Below are 18,157 nucleotides of genomic sequence, written 5' to 3'. Positions count from 1 at the left end.
TTGCCGGACAGGCACCCAGGCGTGGTGCTGGCCACCCACCCCTTCGTGTTCCGTTCCGGCTTTCGTAGGTGCTCGCCAACAGCACTTGCCCTGGCAGTCTGTTCACGGCGATACGGGGGCTGTTTGTCTTCGTGCAGGTGGGTGAAGAGAGCGAGCAAAGCTCCGTGGCTGAGGCGGGATCACCTGCGGCAAAACTCTGAGCACCAGCAACTGGACAACGAGCAGGTGCCGTGCGACTGCGATTTCCCGAAATCTCTCCCATTGTGAGGTGGCTGCTTCAGGGCCCAATCGGAACACGCAATCGAATGGGCCAAGGCACGTGTCTGTGTCACAGCCTAATCCAAGTCTTCACTGAACAAAGATCCCCCATGTAGCCTTAACAGACTCTTGGGGCAAGTGATGTTAGTGAGCAGCCGTGAAGGCCGGCACGGCACACGAGGCAGTGGGAGGCCAGCACCACGCCCGGCCGCCTTTGTCTCCCGAGTGGCGATGTTTACACATCGCACCGGGTGCTCATTTGAGTCCCCACGCGCGCCCACACACACACGCACACGCGCACGCGCCGACCTAGGAGAGGCCCAGGACCGGTTCGAATATTCGCCATCGTTATTTGTCGCGAGAGTGGGAATCGAACTCGGGCCGCTGGTTTCGTCGCGCAGTGCGCCGACCCGCTGCACTTGAACACCACACACACGCGAGCGATAGAATGCGGACCTACAACACGGCTCAATGTGACCACGTCTCACACTGCTGTACAGGCAATGCCAGCTCCTGGCTCAACGTGATGAGGAGTTTGCAGTGCTTTTATTTGTGCACGAGTGTCGTGTGATGTCGGCTGGGGGTTTTGTGGGAGGCTGCCGAGTAAAGGAATGAACGAAAATGAAAATGAGAGCGGTGGCAGTTTTTGTCCGGAATGGGATTGGGAGCGAGTGAAGGGATTTGAGGATTGGGTTGACGTGGTCTTGTTTACAGTCGGGGGTGGGGGAGTCTGGCTGTTGCATTCTGGGTAATTGAGAGTTTCGATGGGAGTTAATAGAGGAAGGCAGAGAGGGGAGAGAGCGTTAATCATGGTGAGAAGTGACGAAAACAGAGCCATGACAGTATTAAGCATTCAGTTCCGGGCCTGCTTGGGATGTTTGCCATCACCGGCATCGACTGTGATCACAGCCCTTGTGATCTTGATTTTTCAACGTTGAAATCATTTCTTTACCGTTACGTTTGTGAAATAGTTTTCTCTGCTTTTGAAAAATTGCGCAAAAAATAAGCGGGAGATTGTAGAGAGGCTTGAAAACAAAAAAAAGTGCCCGTCCTGTGATTAATGGTTCAAAGGGTCATGTTTCGTAAATTCGTGGATTTCTGCAATCAAAGCGAACGGACAAAGATGTGGCTTGTTGTTCGAGGAACCTAATCGTACGCCTTCTCTCTTCACGCCCCGCTTGTGACCTTAACACAACGCTCGCTATTTTTTTGCGCAACGCCCGACTTAACGCGTAACCTTGCTCAACCTAACGGGAATGTGCTACTGAAACGTGGCACGTAAAACAAACTAAAATTGCGCGTGTGCCAAGTGCCGATTCGCGTTGCGCCGCGCGCAAAACCAACGCTCGTCGTGAGATACGCGCCGGATGTACGCGCACGAACATCGCGCGCCTTGATGGGCACTTAACATGCGCTACGATCGCTTGCAAAAACGCACGCACTCTTAACGCGTCAAAACGCCGACGCGCGTTTTATATTTATATATGTACGCTCACGTGGCCAAAAAAACGCATGCCCAAATGGTCTCCCAAAATCGACTGCGCGCTGGAAGGGGCACACCAACGTCACGAATGTTGCATTTGTATATCGTGTGCAAAAAAACAACAACAAAAAAACCAATACTAATTTGTCGCGATAAAAAAAATTACAAACAAACAAACAACAACCACGCCTCGGGACGCGTCCTAACACACCCTGGTGAAAACGGGGGGGGGGCGGGGGGGGCGGGGGGGGGGGTGGCGCGCAACTTCCCCTCGAAAACAAACCGCAAACTAACGCGGGCTCCGCCCCCCCGCCGCGAACGCGCGTGCATGCCGCACAACGCACACCCATCTGCGATGGGGAAAACAACAAAATAACCCCGCGCGCGCAAAACCACCACCAAACCCCGCGCGACGACGACCGCCGCAGCCGCCGCTCGCTGCCGCCGTCACGGAGATGAGCCCGGGCCTGGACGCGCTGGCGCTGCCCGGGTGGCGCGTGGTCAAGCGTCCGAGGCCCCCGCGCAAATCCATGTCCGAGTGCAACCTGGTACGGCGACGTCCGAGGGCCGCCCCTCCACCCCCCCCCCCCCCCCCCCCGGCGCGGCGAGCGGAGCTACGGCACGCAGCCCCGAGGGCAAGGCAGAGGGGGAAGGGTGCAAACGGGACGGGGGGGAGGGGGAAAAATCAATCTAAGCGGTCCTCAAATGGAACTGTAAACACCCCGCCCCGCCCCGGTTCGTGACGGTGTATCGTCAGAGAGTGCATGGGGTGTCAGTAGTTTTTTACGTGCCTGTTTGTCACCGCACCTGGTCACGTGATCCTATGTCTGTGCTGACGTTGTGGTGCCTACGTTCAATTTTTAGACATGCCACCAAATTTCTATTCTTTCAACTCCTTCAACTCTCGCCTCCCTTCGCTTTTTTTTTATGTACGTTGAACTTCTTTCACACCGTACATAGCCAACCGTGCTAATTGGAGGTGCGGGGGAAGGACAGCAAATTAAACACAAAAAGCAGTTCCAAAGAAATTCGTTTTCAACGTGGACGATTTAAAAGTGCAGAGCTCCAGTATCTGAAGGAAGGTGCGTTCTGGACGACCGCAGAAGCGCATCTTAACACGCGCGATGCGGTGACCGTCTTTGTTCGACGGCTAGCCAAAAGCCGCCGCTGCTTCTGCGAGGCTGCCCTTAACCTCTGACCCCTGTGTGCCGTTGCCCGCCACCGCTGTGTGGCGTCTGCACCCGGTAGAAGTTCTTGGCCGACGGCCGAGGCCTGGGCAAGGGCGGCGTTCGGCAGCCCAAGCTGGCCGACCTCTCCCCTTCGGTGTTCGCCAAGACCAACCTTAAGTTCGTGGAGGGCCTGCTCAAGGAGTGCCGCACCAAGGTGAGAGAGAGAAATATATATTTTGTATATTGATTTATTTTACCAGGTAAGGCCCACGGAGCTCTGTAGCTCTCTTAAGTTCGGTGGTGGATATGCACGTGGCCTGTATAATCCAGCACTGGATTATACAGGTCACGCACATGTTGTGAAACTCCCTTCCCATAAGCGTCGAAGTGTCTTAAACTATGAAAACTAAACAGTTTTTATTTTTATTCTAGCTCTTTCGGTAAAGTCACGTTGAAGGGAAACAATAAAATAATAAAATATATATGAAACAATAAAAATTCTCACGACGTTTCGACCATAACACAAACGGTCGTCATTAGGTGTGAAAAGCCGTTTGTGTTATGGTCGAAACGTCGTGAGAATTTTTATTGTTTTATATATATTTTATTATTTTTATTGTTTCCCTTCAACGTGACTTTACCGAAAGAGCTAAGAATATGAATTACTGCAGTCACGAAAGCTTTAAATCAAAATTTAGTTTTTATTTATTTTTACCAGGTGAGGCCCGCTGAGCTATGTAGCTCTTTCTCAGAAGCGAATTGGCCATTAGAAATGATAGCTCATCGAAGTGGCTCATCATCATCACGTGGAAATGTATAGCAGCCAAATACTCTAAACGCGTGACGTTCATTCTAAACGTGGAGAGAAACACCGAAGGACACCGGAGAAAAATCCACGCGACCATGGCGAGGACACGCAAACTCCAAATATACAGCGGCAGCAGCAGGCGTCAGGGTTGGGATAGCAGCCAAATACTCTAAACGCGTGACGTTCATTCTAAACGTGGAGAGAAACACCGAAGGACACCGGAGAAAAATCCACGCGACCATGGCGAGGACACGCAAACTCCAAATATACAGCGGCAGCAGCAGGCGTCAGGGTTGGGATCGAACCCACGACCTCCTGTACACCAGGCGAGGTTGTTAACGTCTCGCCAACCCGGGTGCCCCAACCGCTGTGTGGATTAACATCCCGAGCGTTCACAGACGTAAGTGAACTTCTCGTTCGCGCCACTGCTGACAGTGCGGCCTCCACGAGAGGAAGCCCTCCAGAGCCCCTCCCACGTGGTAATCGGCCGATTCCTCCACATTGGCGAGACGTTTCGGAAGGGGCGGGAGTACCGACGCTTTACCCCACCACGCACGGCCGTCAGATCGACTGAACGAGGGCCGAACGGCACCTTGGGCGCGTACCTTTTTGCGGGCCACACGTCAACGCGCGCACCTTGACGCTATCCAAACAACAAAGCAACAAACCATCCCCGTAACGTCCGAGCATAATGAGACCTTGGCGTTGGCGGATGTGACCGAACGTGCTAAAGTTACTAGCACGGTGTTGCCGGGTTGAAGATGAGATCCCCCCCCCCTCTCGCACCCGATTGGCGGGGCTAGGATGCTGGCAGTCACGGGTGGTCATCGTTTGCGGGCCGTTTTGAAGTGGTGGCCACGGGCCGTACGGCAAATGAAGTCCAGAGACGTAGGTTCCTCACCCCCCACCCCCCGACGGGTGCCGGTCCTGTCGAGCAGGTCGAATGCGAATTGATGGATCCTGCACGAATAGCCGTGACTCCCTGTAGCAGGGCTACAAAGTGGCCAGTAGGTGGCAGCGCAGCATTAGGTTGCTGACGTGTGTGTGTTGTGTGGTGTGTGTTGTGTGTGTTGTGTGGTGTGTGTTGTGTGGTGTGTGGAATTTACATTCGTATGGGCAGCGGTAGTGAGACGGTTAGCGCGCTGCGCTGCTAACCCGGCGAGTTCCAGTTCGAGTTCGATCCCCGTACACGGCCTACACCAGTGGCGATTTATCCGGGTACTCAAATGAGTACCCGGTGCGGTGCGTAAACATCGCAAACAGGGGAGACACGGGCGGGCTGGCGTGCTGCTGGGCTATCCACTCCCTCGTGTGCCGTGCCCGGCCTTCATCGGCGCTCGCCAGCAGCACTTTCCCCTGCAGCCTGTTCGAGCCTACACGGGGGAACTTTGCCTTTTTTGTCCGCGCGCCAGACCAAGCGCATGCTGGTGGAGAAGATGGGCCAGGAGGCCGTGGAGCTGGGCCACGGCGAGGTGACGCTCACCGGCGTCGAGGAGAACACGCTCATCGCCAGCCTCTGTGACCTCCTCGAGCGAATCTGGTCACACGGGCTCCTGGCCAAGCAGGTGGGGGTTCTGCGCTGGACGTCTGGCCGGGCGGCCCACGAGGGGAGGGCTGAGCTTTCCTGGGCGTTTGAATCCCGAGCGAGCTCCCCCCGAGATCAGCGGTCGTGTGGAGGATTGCCGTTGCGGTGGGGTTAGAGCGAGCCCCATAACGATGTTTGCTTGCACCCGGAAATTTGGCGAAGTGACGAGAATCGTGGTCGCGATTTTAGTAAAGATTTGAATATTCCTCCTCTTGTTTTGTGCTGCCTAAGTTGCATAATTCTCATTTTTAATGTATCTTTCATCGTATTAGTGTGACGGAAACTCACTTCTTTAAAACCGCTTGTTGTGTTTAGTTTGTTGTCCTTCCCCCGCACCTCCGATGAGCCACGGTTAGCTGCGTACGCTGCGAAAGAAGTTCATCATCCGTGCATGCTTGTAAACGTATTGCGTGTACAGTTTACACGATTAATGGACAATCGATGACGGGCGCCGCTCGCTTCACAGCGCTTGCCCCAAAATTCTGTCAAGGCTACGCTGGTGGTGGGGGAGGCGGGCGGCGGCGGCGGGTGGGGGGGGGGGTATCTCTATCTCTGTTGTTGGTCTGCGCTAACAGGGAAAGTCTGCGCTGTGGTCCCACCTGCTGAGCTGCCAGGAGAAGGAGGAGGAGAAGAAGGAGGTCGCGTTTGAGAGCGCCGTCCCTCTGGGTACGTGGCCCCACGGCTTAAGCTCCCAGAACACCCGGGGGGGGGGGGGAGGGGGGGGGGCACGCCGTCCGCACGGGGCAGCGGGGAGCGAGCGTCCCCTGAGAACGCAGCAGAGGATCAACGAGCGAGGTGCTGGGCACAGCCGCCGTAGACAGCAGCAAGGTGCAAAGCGCGATAGGGGGAGCCGAGCGGTGAACCGCGGGGTCTGTCGTTGGAGTCTATGCCACTATATTCTCGTGGTCTCCTGGAAGAATTCTAACCACGTGGCCACGTGATGCTTGGTTTCAGAAATATATCAGAAGTCTTCTTTTCAAACCAGTTGAAAATTCATATTCTTAATATATATTTTATTATTTTATTGTTTCCCTTCAACGTGACTTTACCGAAAGAGCTAAGAATATGAATTACTGCAGTCACGAAAGCTTTAAATCAAAATTCAGTTGAAAATTCTTAAACAAAAAAATGTAAGTCAGCTTCTAACACAGTCTTTGCTTCTTTCGGTAAAGTCACGTAGGTAGAACAAATAAATGATAAGTGAGGACGTTTCGATCGCAACACAAGCAATCGTCATCAGGTAGGAAGATACAGCCGTAGAACTGCTGAACAAGACAGGGCTGTTGCAACAAGATGTTCTATAGAGGTTTGAGGTGGGTGTCACCCAAGGGTGAGTAGGCGGGGTCTGAGATGCACCAAAGGAGGATTTGGCATGCTCATGCACACGAATATAATGGGAGATGAGCCCCGTCGTCGCACAAGAGCAACGTTGCCGCAAGCACGCAACAACAGCTGCGCTAAAGCAGGATTGGCATGTTAATGCAAACGAGTACAGCAGTTCTGTATCTTTCACTCTGATGGCGATTGCTTGCGTTGCGATCGAAACGTCGTCACTTATGATCTTTTTTGTTGTACCCACGTTACTTTTTCGAAAGAACCAAAGAGTATGGATTCCTGCAGTCACGAAAGCTTCAAATCGAGATGCAGCTTCTAACACGTCCAATCTGGGTCGCAAACCCAATAAATGGGTACAAATTGTGAACGGACTGCGCGGTGACACCAAGACGCGGGAAGATCTATCCGTACGCGAGGACCGCGCATGGTTCCATAGTTCCATTTATTTGCATTTATTTGGTATAGCCCCGTGAGCCATTCGACTCTTCAATCGGGTGCGACCGCAACAAACAAAAAAACAAAAACACGAACAAGAAAACATCTTAAAGTGACTGTGCGACTGTGCAAACAGAAAATCGAGGAAAAAACATCAAAAATATTCCTGAGATAGCACCGTACACCAACGCTGTGTGCAAAAAATCGCCAGCGTGCGCAGAGAGCAGTAAAAACGTTCGCTTGACAAAAGTGGCATTGGCACCGCTGGGTGATCCATGACGATGGGGCTCCGGTCTATCTTCACGTCCGGCGTAGGCGCGGGGGGTCAAGGGAAGGAGTCGGCTTCACTTGAAAACAACTGCTCCGACAAAACTCCGGATGAGCGCGTGTGTGGAGACCAGAGTTCTAGCCGCTTCAACGGAAACAGCGGTGGAGAACGTTTCTGCAACCGCCCCGGCCAATCCTGATGCCTCGCGTGGCACACAGCTCAGCCGTCTTCTTGCGTCCATTGTGGGGGGAAAAAATGTGGCAGCGGGCAGGCGTAGTGTCGGGACCCGCATGTGCCATGCCAGCCGTACTGAGCGCTTGCTAACAGCGCTGGCCCCCCAATACTGTCGTCTGTAAGGCTTCATTGGGGGGGGATCTTTATGTCGGAGGTTTGTTTCAGTTTCAGTTTTTTTTTTCAGTTTATTTATTTTGGTATAGCCCTGTGAGCCATTCGGCTCTTGAATCAGGTGCAACCGCAACAAACAAAAAAAGAAAAAAACACGAACAAGAAAAACGTTTTAAAGTGACTTTGTGTGACTGTGCAAACAGAAAATCCATGAAAAAAACAGCAAAATATTCCTGAAAAAAGCACCGTACACCAACGCTGCGTGCAAAAAATCACAGTGGGATGCAAGTCAAACAACAACAACAACCACAAGAAAACTTAGATTAAGGCCATCAGTCTAACTCCGTACTGCAACAAAACAAACATGTCCAAACCAAAAAATAAAGCCATAATTGCAACGTAACAGTGATCACAGGGACTGTGACCGAATTTTTACAATAAACTACATAAATAACATGTAACACCAAATCCTAGAGCCATAGCTGGCTGCATGAGTTACTCCACAACAACAGAAGCATCGGTCGGAGTATCAAATTTTTCAATGCACCTTTAAGATCAGCACGCTAAATAAAAATACAGATAATACTTTGCAGCGTCATCCAGAGCAAAACATTTTATTTTATTTTACGCCAATGAATAGCAGTGGCAGCTAGGGGTGTACAACTCCTCTAGAGCAGTTTTGAGAGAAGATCTCATTGGTAGCGATTTAAGTTGCAGTTTAGTGGCAATAGCATTCCAGACCCTGGGGGCATCAATAGCAAAGGCCCTTCCTCCAGTTTTTGTACGGCAATAGGGAATGTGAAGCTGGTAGATGAGCGAAGACCTGAGGTCAAATTTGTTCTTTGAAACAGAGAGGAGATCCAGCAGGTAGTCTGCGGATTTTTTTGTAAGTACATCGTGAATAAATAAGATCTGGTGCACAAGCCGTCGAACATTAAGAGATGTTAAGTTTGACCCAATGTAGTTAAGTGAATGTCTGTGCGTGTTGTGCGTGCATGTGTGTGCGTGTGTGTACGTGGGGAGCGGAAGTGTGGATCTTAGCGAGCTGCGCAATGAACCCGGTGACCCGAATTCGATTCCTTCTCACGGCCAACACCAGTGGCGATTATTTGAACCGTTCCTGGGCCTCAAATGATTACCTGGTGCAGTGTCTAAACATCGCCACTAGGGAGATGAGCGCGGCCGGGCGTGGTGCTGCCCCCCCCACCCCCTCGTCTACCGTGCTCGCCTTAATAGATGCTCGCTAACAGCACAGGAGGATTTTTATGTTTGTAAGCAGTTCACGTAAAGCACGCAACCACGAGAGATTCTGTGTGGACCAAGCTTGCAATTCCAAAATAATTGAAATCATTAGCCTGAATTGCAAAAAACGATTAGTCATTACAGGGGTGATCTACTAAAAGTGTTTTTCTGTATCTGTGTGTGTTTACCTTTTGCTGTATCTGCGTGTGAATGTGTGTATCTGAAGCTGTGTCTGTAAGCACCCCCATATCGTTATGTAAGTACGAGGGATATGTTCCCAAGTTTTGTATAAATCCAAAAAGTCGGGGATTGGGATACGAAATTTCAGATAGTCCAAAAATTTTAATTAAAATGTTTAATTAATCCAAAAGTATGACATCACAGAAACGACAGCACTTACAATTCATCACAGCCGGGCTTTTCCCGACAGGAGTGGCTGACGTCACTTTTGTGAACACAAAGCGACGTTAAATTGTTGCGTAGTGCAAAAATCTGAAATGTGTTAGTTTTGATCGAAAGCGCCTTCCTAAATGTGCGCATGCCAGTGTGTCTATTCATGTGTGCGTGTATGTATGTGCGGGACGTGGCAGTTGTAGCGGTTTCGCACGCCTCTAGGTCGAATCGCCACTTGGGAGACAAAGGCGACCGGGCGTGGTGCTGGCCACCCACCCCCTCGTGTACCGTGCCGGCCTTCATAGGTGCTCGCTAACAACACATTCCCCAGCAGTCTGTTAAAGCTATACGGGGGGATCTTTGTGTGTGTGTGTGAATCTGTGCATGTGTGTACCCCGTTCACTTCTGCTCTGATTCTGCCAAACCTGCGATTAAATTTGCTGCTGCAGATGCCACCATCCTGAGCTGTGATTGGTGGGTTTTCCCAGGGATCGCGGCCAATCAGGAGAGGAGACGGTCCGACGGGGGCCTCATTATGCCCCCACTCAAAGCCTCTCTAACACAAGACATGAGGTGAAGCCCCACATCCCCCCCCCCTCCACCCCCCCCGTGGCCACAATGCACCACGCCAACATAGTTCACATGACCCTCGCAACGAGCTGTCTGTCGCACATTTGCAGCTGAATGTTCAATTCGGAGCGCTAATCCAGCACAGCCGATCTAGCGCATGCCTCTGTGGTCAAGCCTGGCGAGAGGCTGACCGAGGTAGTGGAACTACACCCTGGCCTCAATTTCACGTGAGCCCCAAATTCGTTGAACTTTTGTTTACGAAACCAAACTATGAATTATTTTACCAGGTAAGGCCCACTGAGCTATACAGTTATTTTTTCAGAAGCGACCTGGCTATCACAAATGATAGCTCAGCGAAGTGGCTTATCATCATCACGTGGAAATGTATAGCAGCCAAATACTCTAAACGCACGTTTTTAAATGTGGAGGCTATAACTGGAGGACACGGAGAAAAATCCACGTGACCACGGGGAGAGGGAGACACGCAAACTCCAAATATACAGCAGCAGGCGTCAGGGTCGGCATCGAACCCACAACCTCCCGCATACCAGGCGAGGGAGTTAACATCTCGCCACTGTGGAGCCCCATACAGAAGAGGATACGGGCACCCCAGCCAATATCACTTGCCAGTGCGCCACGCTTCTCTCGATGGGTCTGCGGCGGGAGGCGTTCAGCGCGCTCGTTTTACAGGACGAGAGCCCATTTGGGTTCGGTATTTGGATTGCGCCGGAGCGAACCAAACGCGGGGCAGAAAGAGACGCGCAGACAAAGATGCCCCGCGTAGCCTTAACAGGCTGCAGCAGCAAGTGCTGTTAGCAGAGCAGCTATGAAGGCCGCCACGGCACGCTAGGGAGTGGGTGGCCAGCACCACGCCCGGCCACCTTTGTCTCCCAATTAGCAATGTTTACACACTGCACCAGGTACTTACTTAAAGGTTGAGTCGACCCAGTTCAGACAATCGTCACCGGTGTTGGCCGTGAAAGGAGAGTTGAACCTGGGTTGCCGAGTTTATAGCGCAGTGCGCCAACCACTGCGTCACTGCTCTCCGCACATAGACATACAGAGATAAAGATTCCCTGTATAGCCTTTAGCAGACTGTTGGGGCACCTATCAAGGCCGGCATGGCATACGAGGGGGTGAGTGGCCAGCACCACGCCCGACCGCCTTTGTGTCCCTTGTAGCGAAGTTCACACACCACACCAGGTACTCATTTGAGGCTGAGTCGACCTAGGGGATGCCCAGGACCAGTTCAGATAATCGTCACTGGTGTTGGCCGTGAGCGGGAATCGAATTCGTGTTGAATGTGTTCGCAACGCAGCGTAGCGCTAACCGCTGCGCTATAACAGCAACAGCCGCCATTCGCCACTAAGTGGCGGTGACGTCACCACGACACTTGTGCCAGGCTACGTGCACCTTGAGGCTACATTACGCGCACACACTCGCCTACACAGCACCACCTGGCCAGCTCTCGTGCTGGGAAAGGGCGCAAGTTCAGTTTCGCGGCAGGGGGGTCAACTAGGCCTCGGTAAGGTAAAAGGTAAAAACAACGAGCCTACCTTTTACCCTACCTTTTACCCTTACCCCATACAAATTACCCGATTACAGGGTAATTACTGGGGTACTACTACACATGAAAAAGGTTTATAGCAGGTAAACGCTAGGTAGAGCGCTTTATTCATCTATAGAATACTCTCGATGAGTCCAATTTTACACGCTTGTTGTCGTTGTATCCTCAAATCTTGTAACTAAATTTTAACCCACTTCCCAATGTGGTATCGACTGCAAACTTGGTATACTTATGTTATACTGATGACAATACTATATTCTATCATTAAAAATAAAAAAAAATTTAACATTTTTTTATGTTATGTTTCGGCTTGGGTCTAATTGTCCACGCTCAACTGACATTGGCTGTAATTGGCCACGGTCCCTTGCGTTTTGGCAAGCTTCGGGGCCACTTCCTGGAGTCGTGGAGTTCTGACATTACTTGTACGGTACATTTCATAACAGCGTCTTAATAAAAAATTTTTTTATTACTTATTAAATGGAAGCCACGGACTGCGCCACGGTGCTTTTAGCGGTAAACAAGGCACCGTATTTACCGGGTTAATACTTCACGCTACCTTTACCCTACCGGGTAATTCTTCCGAGCTACCTTTACCCTACTACCCTTTACCTCTTGGCATGTCGACACCTTTACCCTTTTACCCGGTAAAAAGGGTAAATTACCTTGCCTTGCCGAGGCCTAGGGTCAACTCGCGCAGGAGGTGTGACCGCTGCTCGCCCCATCGTTTTGACAGGCACATTCAGAACATCGCGGAGATTCGCACGGACGTGGGGCGAGCGCGTGCCTGGGTCCGCCTCTCCATGGAGAAGAAGCTGCTCTCCCGGCACCTGAAGCAGCTGCTGTCGGATGAGGACCTCTCAGGGTGAGGAACGTAATTCGTCGCCGTCATCATAAGCATCATCACCGTCATCGTCACCGTCGCCATTACCATCGCCGTCATCATCACCATCATCGGGGCGGTGACGCACCCCCAGCCATAGGCTATCGTTGCCGCTTACGTGGCAGAAGTTCGCGGTTCCAGCTTAAGCGGCCACCCTCGATACCGCCGCTGGGGATCCGAGGGGCCCGTTAGACACGCGCCGCCCTTCGCCCACAGCGGGTGGTAAACGGCTATAAAGGCCCCCGCGACATCATTAAAAAAATAGCGGTGCGATTCTTAACTCGTAGAGTACTTCATAATTTCCCGTGTGCAAGTCGCTGAGTCTCGGAACTCGCAAGCGGCTCAGCGTTGATTTTATTTAAAGAGGCATGGCGCCGTTGTTTGTAAAGACACTGTACTGACGGCAGAGAACCGTAGCGACACGACCGCACTCTATGATAGCTGGCGTCAAACTGTGCCACACATCCTGCCACATGGCCTTGTGGGAGCTTCGGTACTGATATTTTATTTTCGTTTTTCTTCTGATTCCGTTCCGATGACGTACATATATGTACGTGTACATTGTCGGAACGGGAAAGGGTAACTTTAGAAGCAACATAGCGACATTGCCCCTCACTGGCAAGTTTATGCTTGCTTGCAGGCCGGTGCTGCGTTCATCTTGTGCCTCACAGGGACAGCTGCCACCGGGGGCGTCCCCTGCCGGCGTCACGGTCCAAATTTGCCAAATACGATAAATTATTCATGATAAAGGTTTTTGGGTTAGATCGCGTTATTTATAAATGTGTCGTAACCCTCCACCACCCGACACGGCCAATCAGCAAAAAAAGTGTCACGTTGACAAAAGACAATTAATTCACTACTTTAGCCCACCGGTGTGTTGAAGAGTGAATCCACAACATTAACAGTTTGAGTACGACGTTTCGCTGGTAATTACATCCAGCATCATCGGGCGATTCGCCACAATGGTAAAGCCTTCGCTTGCTCCCGGTTTTAAATAGAGCAGCAGGGTGATGTCACCCAGCAACATCGCCCACCCCTGCTGTGAAACTGCTGCAGATGAACACGCCACGCGTGAAACGTCCCGCCTTCACGTTAGCCTCGTGCTGCCATGGCGACACTGGTGAATACAACCGTGCCAAGGACGTGTCCGGCTGAACGGGGTGGGAGGGAGGAAAACTTGCCATTGTATCTCTGTCCCAGCCGCCTCTACAAGCCGTACGCCTTCCTGCACATGGAGGACGAGAAGGAGCAGTTCCTGTACCACCTGCTGACGCTCAACGCCGTTGACTACTACTGCTTTACCAACGCGTTCTCCACCGTCGGTAGGCAGCTCTCCCCGCCGGCATTGCCGGCAGCCGCCGCGCCGACGACGCACGAGCAGCCGAGCACCGCGAGCGTGCGGTCCGCGTGGCCGGGCGCTCCGGAGAGAGATGTAAAACTTTACATCCTTACAAAGACGGTCACTGCATCGCGCGTTTTCAGATGCGCTTCTGCGGCCACCGAAATGCTCCTCCTTCTGATATTAGGAAGCCACTGAAGCCATGCACTTTGAAATAATCTAGATTGAAAACTCATTTCTTTATGGAACTGCTTTTTGCGTTCAGTTTTGTTGTCCTCTCACCCGCACGTCCGATTGGCACGGTTGCATACGTACGGTGCGAAAGAAGTTCAACATACATCCATACATTGTCCGTGACGACCTCTTGACCTTTGACAGTATATAATAACACCACAATGAATTACACAGGCACGCTCGGGCAGAATACCTCCACGGTCTATACAGATAAGCATAGTAGTAGTAGTAATCGCTAACCAATCAATGGGCCCTTTTGAAGTTCAACATACATACATGCATACAAAGCAAATGCGCAGCACGATTTTTTGTTCCCGTAAATTTGTAATTTTTCAACGTTTTTTTTTTAATATTTGGTTTCGCAGCTCTAATCGAATCTGTCACTCACACCCTCCCCTGCCCCCGTCTCCCCCACCCACCCACCCACCCACTTCTCGACCCACCCACCCACGCTCCCACCCACCCACCCACCGCCCTCCACGCGCGTGCGTTGCAGTGATGCGCTACCGCGTGCTCATCGTGCCGAGCCGCAAGGTGGGGCCCTCCGTGACGACGGCAAACCCGTGGGTGTGCGTGGGCGGTGACCTGGGCGACACGGGCGTCCTGCTCATCCCCCGCAGCTCTCTGGAGCTCTCCTTTGAGGTGCGGCCCCCGCTCGGTGCGGCCCCCGCTCGGTGCGGCGTGACCAATCGCGATCGGCGCTCGCCCCAACGGCGCTCGCCCCGACGGTCCCTAAGCAATATATAAAGAGGCGAACGTTTGTTAAACGCGATTTCGTCTCATTGACGCAAATATTTTGATTCTGAACCCAGCAACCTGAGTTCAGAATGACAATATTTATTTACACGTGGAGGAATCCGATGAGCTATAAAGCTCTTTTTTACAGGTGTCCAGCAGGCGCGAGTCAGGACAGTTCCAAACAACACAAAAACACGATAGGAGTGCAAAGTGTCGGGAAGCTAAACAAATCACTTCACAAATATTTGTACAAATGCAACTATAACATTCTCAATCCGTGAAGCCCACCGAGCCATTAGCTTCTTTTTTCAGAATCGACCTGGCCACAAATGACACCCAAACGCGGTGGCCCGTCATGCAGACGTGTGTTTCTGACGTGTTTCTAAACCGCGGTGCGCGTGTCGACCCGCGATTGGTTAACATAGCGGAAACGAGCGACGGATGAGCCCCGTTGCGCTGCTGCTTATTATCTGCTCACTTAACTCGTTGACGCCCAAGCCAGGCGGCGGCGTCGCCCTTCCCGGACCGCCGCGAGAGTTTTGCCCGCTGGCACCGACTGGCGTGGACGGCATCGGCTTGTCTCGCACCGCAGCTGCGGTTGGGGCTGTCGCATTGGCGAGGTGTTAACTACCTCGCCTGGTGTACAGGAGGTCGTGGGTTCGATCCGGACCCTGACGCCTGCTGCTGCTGTATATTTGGAGTTTGTACGTTCCCCAACGTGGTCGCGTTGATTTTTCCTTCGGGTCCTCCGGTGTTTCGCTCCGCACTTAGAAATCAAGGAGCGTTTGTTCACGTGACAAACCTCACCAATTGGCTGCTGTGTCGGTTGGTGGTGGGTTAACAAGGCATTTATATTTACACAGTGTAACCCAAAAAAAAACATTATCCAACTGTACTTCGGTATATAGCTCAGTGGGCCTTACCTGGTAAAATAAAACATTGTTTAGTCCCCACAACTGTGCGAGGTTGCTGCGCACTGACCCGTTTCTCCCCCCGCCCCCCGTCCCAGTGCGTGAACTTAGGCCGCCTCACCACGGTGCAAATCGGCCACGACAACGCGGGGCTGCTCACCAAGTGGCTGGTGGAGTGCGTCATGGTGCGGAACGAGATCACGGGGCACCTGTACAGGTGAGCTCGTCTGGCGGCACGGCCCCCAGGATATACCCCCACCCCCCCAACAACAACAACAACAACCGCCATTCACCCCTAAGTGGCGGTGATGCCACCACGGCGCTTGTGCCAGGCTATGTGCACGTTGAGGCCACGTGAAGTGTCGAACGCCCGCTGGCAGGAGGCTACGGGGCAGACCCAGGTGCCACGGGTCGACTCGCTGAGATGAGTGGCCAATGCCCCACCGCCACCCCCACCACGTAATTCGGCAAGGCCAGAGCCCCATGTATCGAAGGGTTTACTGAAACTTGAAACAAATCTCTCGTTTCAAATGGGGCGTGATGTGCCCATGTTTTCGAACCGAGGCATATTTCGCAGCATTGACGTTCAAACGTTTTTGTCGTTGCCAAAACAATTGACGAATGTGCGTGACTGACTGCCGAAACACAAATGATGCCAGAACGTAACGGATCGTGACGACGACGACGACGACTTGAAGGGTCGACTTCCCCCGTGGCGGTGCCGCCCGCCAGGTTCCCGTGCGGCCGCTGGATTGGCCGCGGCGTGGACGACGGAAGCCTCGAGCGCATCCTGGTGGGCGAGGTGGTGACGGCGGCCGCGGCCGCGGCCGCGGCGGCGGCCGCGGCGACGGGGGGCGGCGGGGGCGGGGGGGGTCGGGCCTGCGGGAGGGCCGCGGGGGCCGCCCGGGGGGACGAGCGGCACCGCGCGAGCCGCGGGGCGGCGCCCGGCGCTCGCTCGCCGGCGCTCGCCCGCCGGGGCCCCGCATCGTCCGCTGGCTCCGCCGCAGCCTGCGCCAACGCGGCCGCCAACGGGGCCGGCGGCGCCAGTGAGTGCGGCGGAGGGCAACAGTGGGTGGGGGGGGGGGGGGGGGGTGGGGGGGGGGGGGTGGGGGGGGGAGTGGGTGCAGCTGGGAGCGTGAGTGTTGTGCAGCTGGGAGAGTGAGTTGTTGTGCTGCTGGGAGAGTGAGTGCGTGCAGCTGGGAGAGTGAGTTGTTGTGCTGCTGGGAGCGTGAGTGTGTGCAGCTGGGAGAGTGAGTGTGTGCAGCTGGGAGCGTGAGTGTGTGCAGCTGGGAGAGTGAGTGTGTGCAGCTGGGAGAGTGAGTGGGTGCAGCTGGGAGCGTGAGTGTGTGCAGCTGGGAGAGTGAGTTGTTGTGCTGCTGGGAGCGTGAGTGTGTGCAGCTGGGAGAGTGAGTTGTTGTGCTGCTGGGAGCGTGAGTGCGTGCAGCTGGGAGAGTGAGTGTGTGCAGCTGGGAGAGTGAGTGGGTGCAGCTGGGAGAGTGAGTGTGTGCAGCTGGGAGTGTGAGTGTGTGCAGCTGGGAGAGTGAGTGGGTGCAGCTGGGAGAGTGAGTGTGTGCAGCTGGGAGTGTGAGTGTGTGCAGCTGGGAGCGTGGGCAGTGAGTGTGTGCAGCTGGGAGCGTGAGTGTGTGCAGCTGGGAGCGTGAGTGTGTGCAGCTGGGAGAGTGAGTTGTTGTGCTGCTGGGAGAGTGAGTGTGTGCAGCTGGGAGCGTGAGTTGTTGTGCTGCTGGGAGCGTGAGTGTGTGCAGCTGGGAGAGTGAGTTGTTGTGCTGCTGGGAGAGTGAGTGCGTGCAGCTGGGAGAGTGAGTTGTTGTGCAGCTGGGAGAGTGAGTGTTGTGCTGCTGGGAGAGTGAGTGTGTGCAGCTGGGAGAGTGAGTTGTTGTGCTGCTGGGAGAGTGAGTGTGTGCAGCTGGGAGCGTGAGTGTGTGCAGCTGGGAGCGTGAGTGTGTGCAGCTGGGAGCGTGAGTGGGTGCAGCTGGGAGAGTGAGTGTGTGCAGCTGGGAGAGTGAGTGGGTGCAGCTGGGAGAGTGAGTGGGTGCAGCTGGGAGCGTGAGTGTGTGCAGCTGGGAGAGTGAGTTTGTGCAGCTGGGAGAGTGAGTGTGTGCAGCTGGGAGAGTGAGTGTGTGCAGCTGGGAGAGTGAGTGTGTGCAGCTGGGAGCGTGAGTGTGTGCAGCTGGGAGAGTGAGTTTGTGCAGCTGGGAGCGTGAGTGTGTGCAGCTGGGAGAGTGAGTTTGTGCAGCTGGGAGAGTGAGTGTGTGCAGCTGGGGGCGTGAGTGTGTGCAGCTTGGAGAGTGAGTGTGTGCAGCTGGGAGCGTGAGTGGGTGCAGCTGGGAGCGTGAGTGTGTGCAGCTGGGAGAGGGAGTGTGTGCAGCTGGGAGAGTGAGTTGTTGTGCTGCTGGGAGCGTGAGTGTGTGCAGCTGGGAGCGTGAGTGTGTGCAGCTGGGAGAGTGAGTGTGTGCAGCTGGGGGCGTGAGTGTGTGCAGCTGGGGGCGTGAGTGTGTGCAGCTGGGAGAGTGAGTGTGTGCAGCTGGGAGCGTGAGTGGGTGCAGCTGGGAGAGTGAGTGGGTGCAGCTGGGAGAGTG

The 18,157-nt window shown here is 53.7% G+C and overlaps 1 protein-coding gene across 1 annotated transcript in view; it reads left to right on the top strand.

Moving 5' to 3' along the window:
- Positions 1–18,157, top strand: part of LOC116945433 (DENN domain-containing protein 5B-like) — an 89,962-nt gene that overhangs the window by 54,537 nt on the left and 17,268 nt on the right. The window contains exons 10-21 of the mRNA XM_076069277.1: positions 138–225; positions 2,170–2,289; positions 2,990–3,124; positions 5,131–5,283; positions 5,879–5,969; positions 9,771–9,894; positions 12,192–12,320; positions 13,539–13,660; positions 14,408–14,553; positions 15,659–15,777; positions 16,293–16,407; positions 16,450–16,606. Of these exons, the coding sequence (XP_075925392.1) occupies positions 138–225; positions 2,170–2,289; positions 2,990–3,124; positions 5,131–5,283; positions 5,879–5,969; positions 9,771–9,894; positions 12,192–12,320; positions 13,539–13,660; positions 14,408–14,553; positions 15,659–15,777; positions 16,293–16,407; positions 16,450–16,606 (1,499 nt within the window). The remainder of the gene's footprint in view (positions 1–137; positions 226–2,169; positions 2,290–2,989; positions 3,125–5,130; positions 5,284–5,878; positions 5,970–9,770; positions 9,895–12,191; positions 12,321–13,538; positions 13,661–14,407; positions 14,554–15,658; positions 15,778–16,292; positions 16,408–16,449; positions 16,607–18,157) is intronic.

The sequence above is a fragment of the Petromyzon marinus genome, chromosome 24 (genome assembly GCF_048934315.1).
Source record: "Petromyzon marinus isolate PM22_M1 ecotype Great Lakes invasive population chromosome 24, UKy_Petmar_22M1.pri1.0, whole genome shotgun sequence".
Lineage (NCBI taxonomy): Eukaryota > Metazoa > Chordata > Hyperoartia > Petromyzontiformes > Petromyzontidae > Petromyzon > Petromyzon marinus.
Note: the sequence above shows the minus strand (reverse complement) of the source record. Positions and strands in the feature narration are given on the sequence as shown.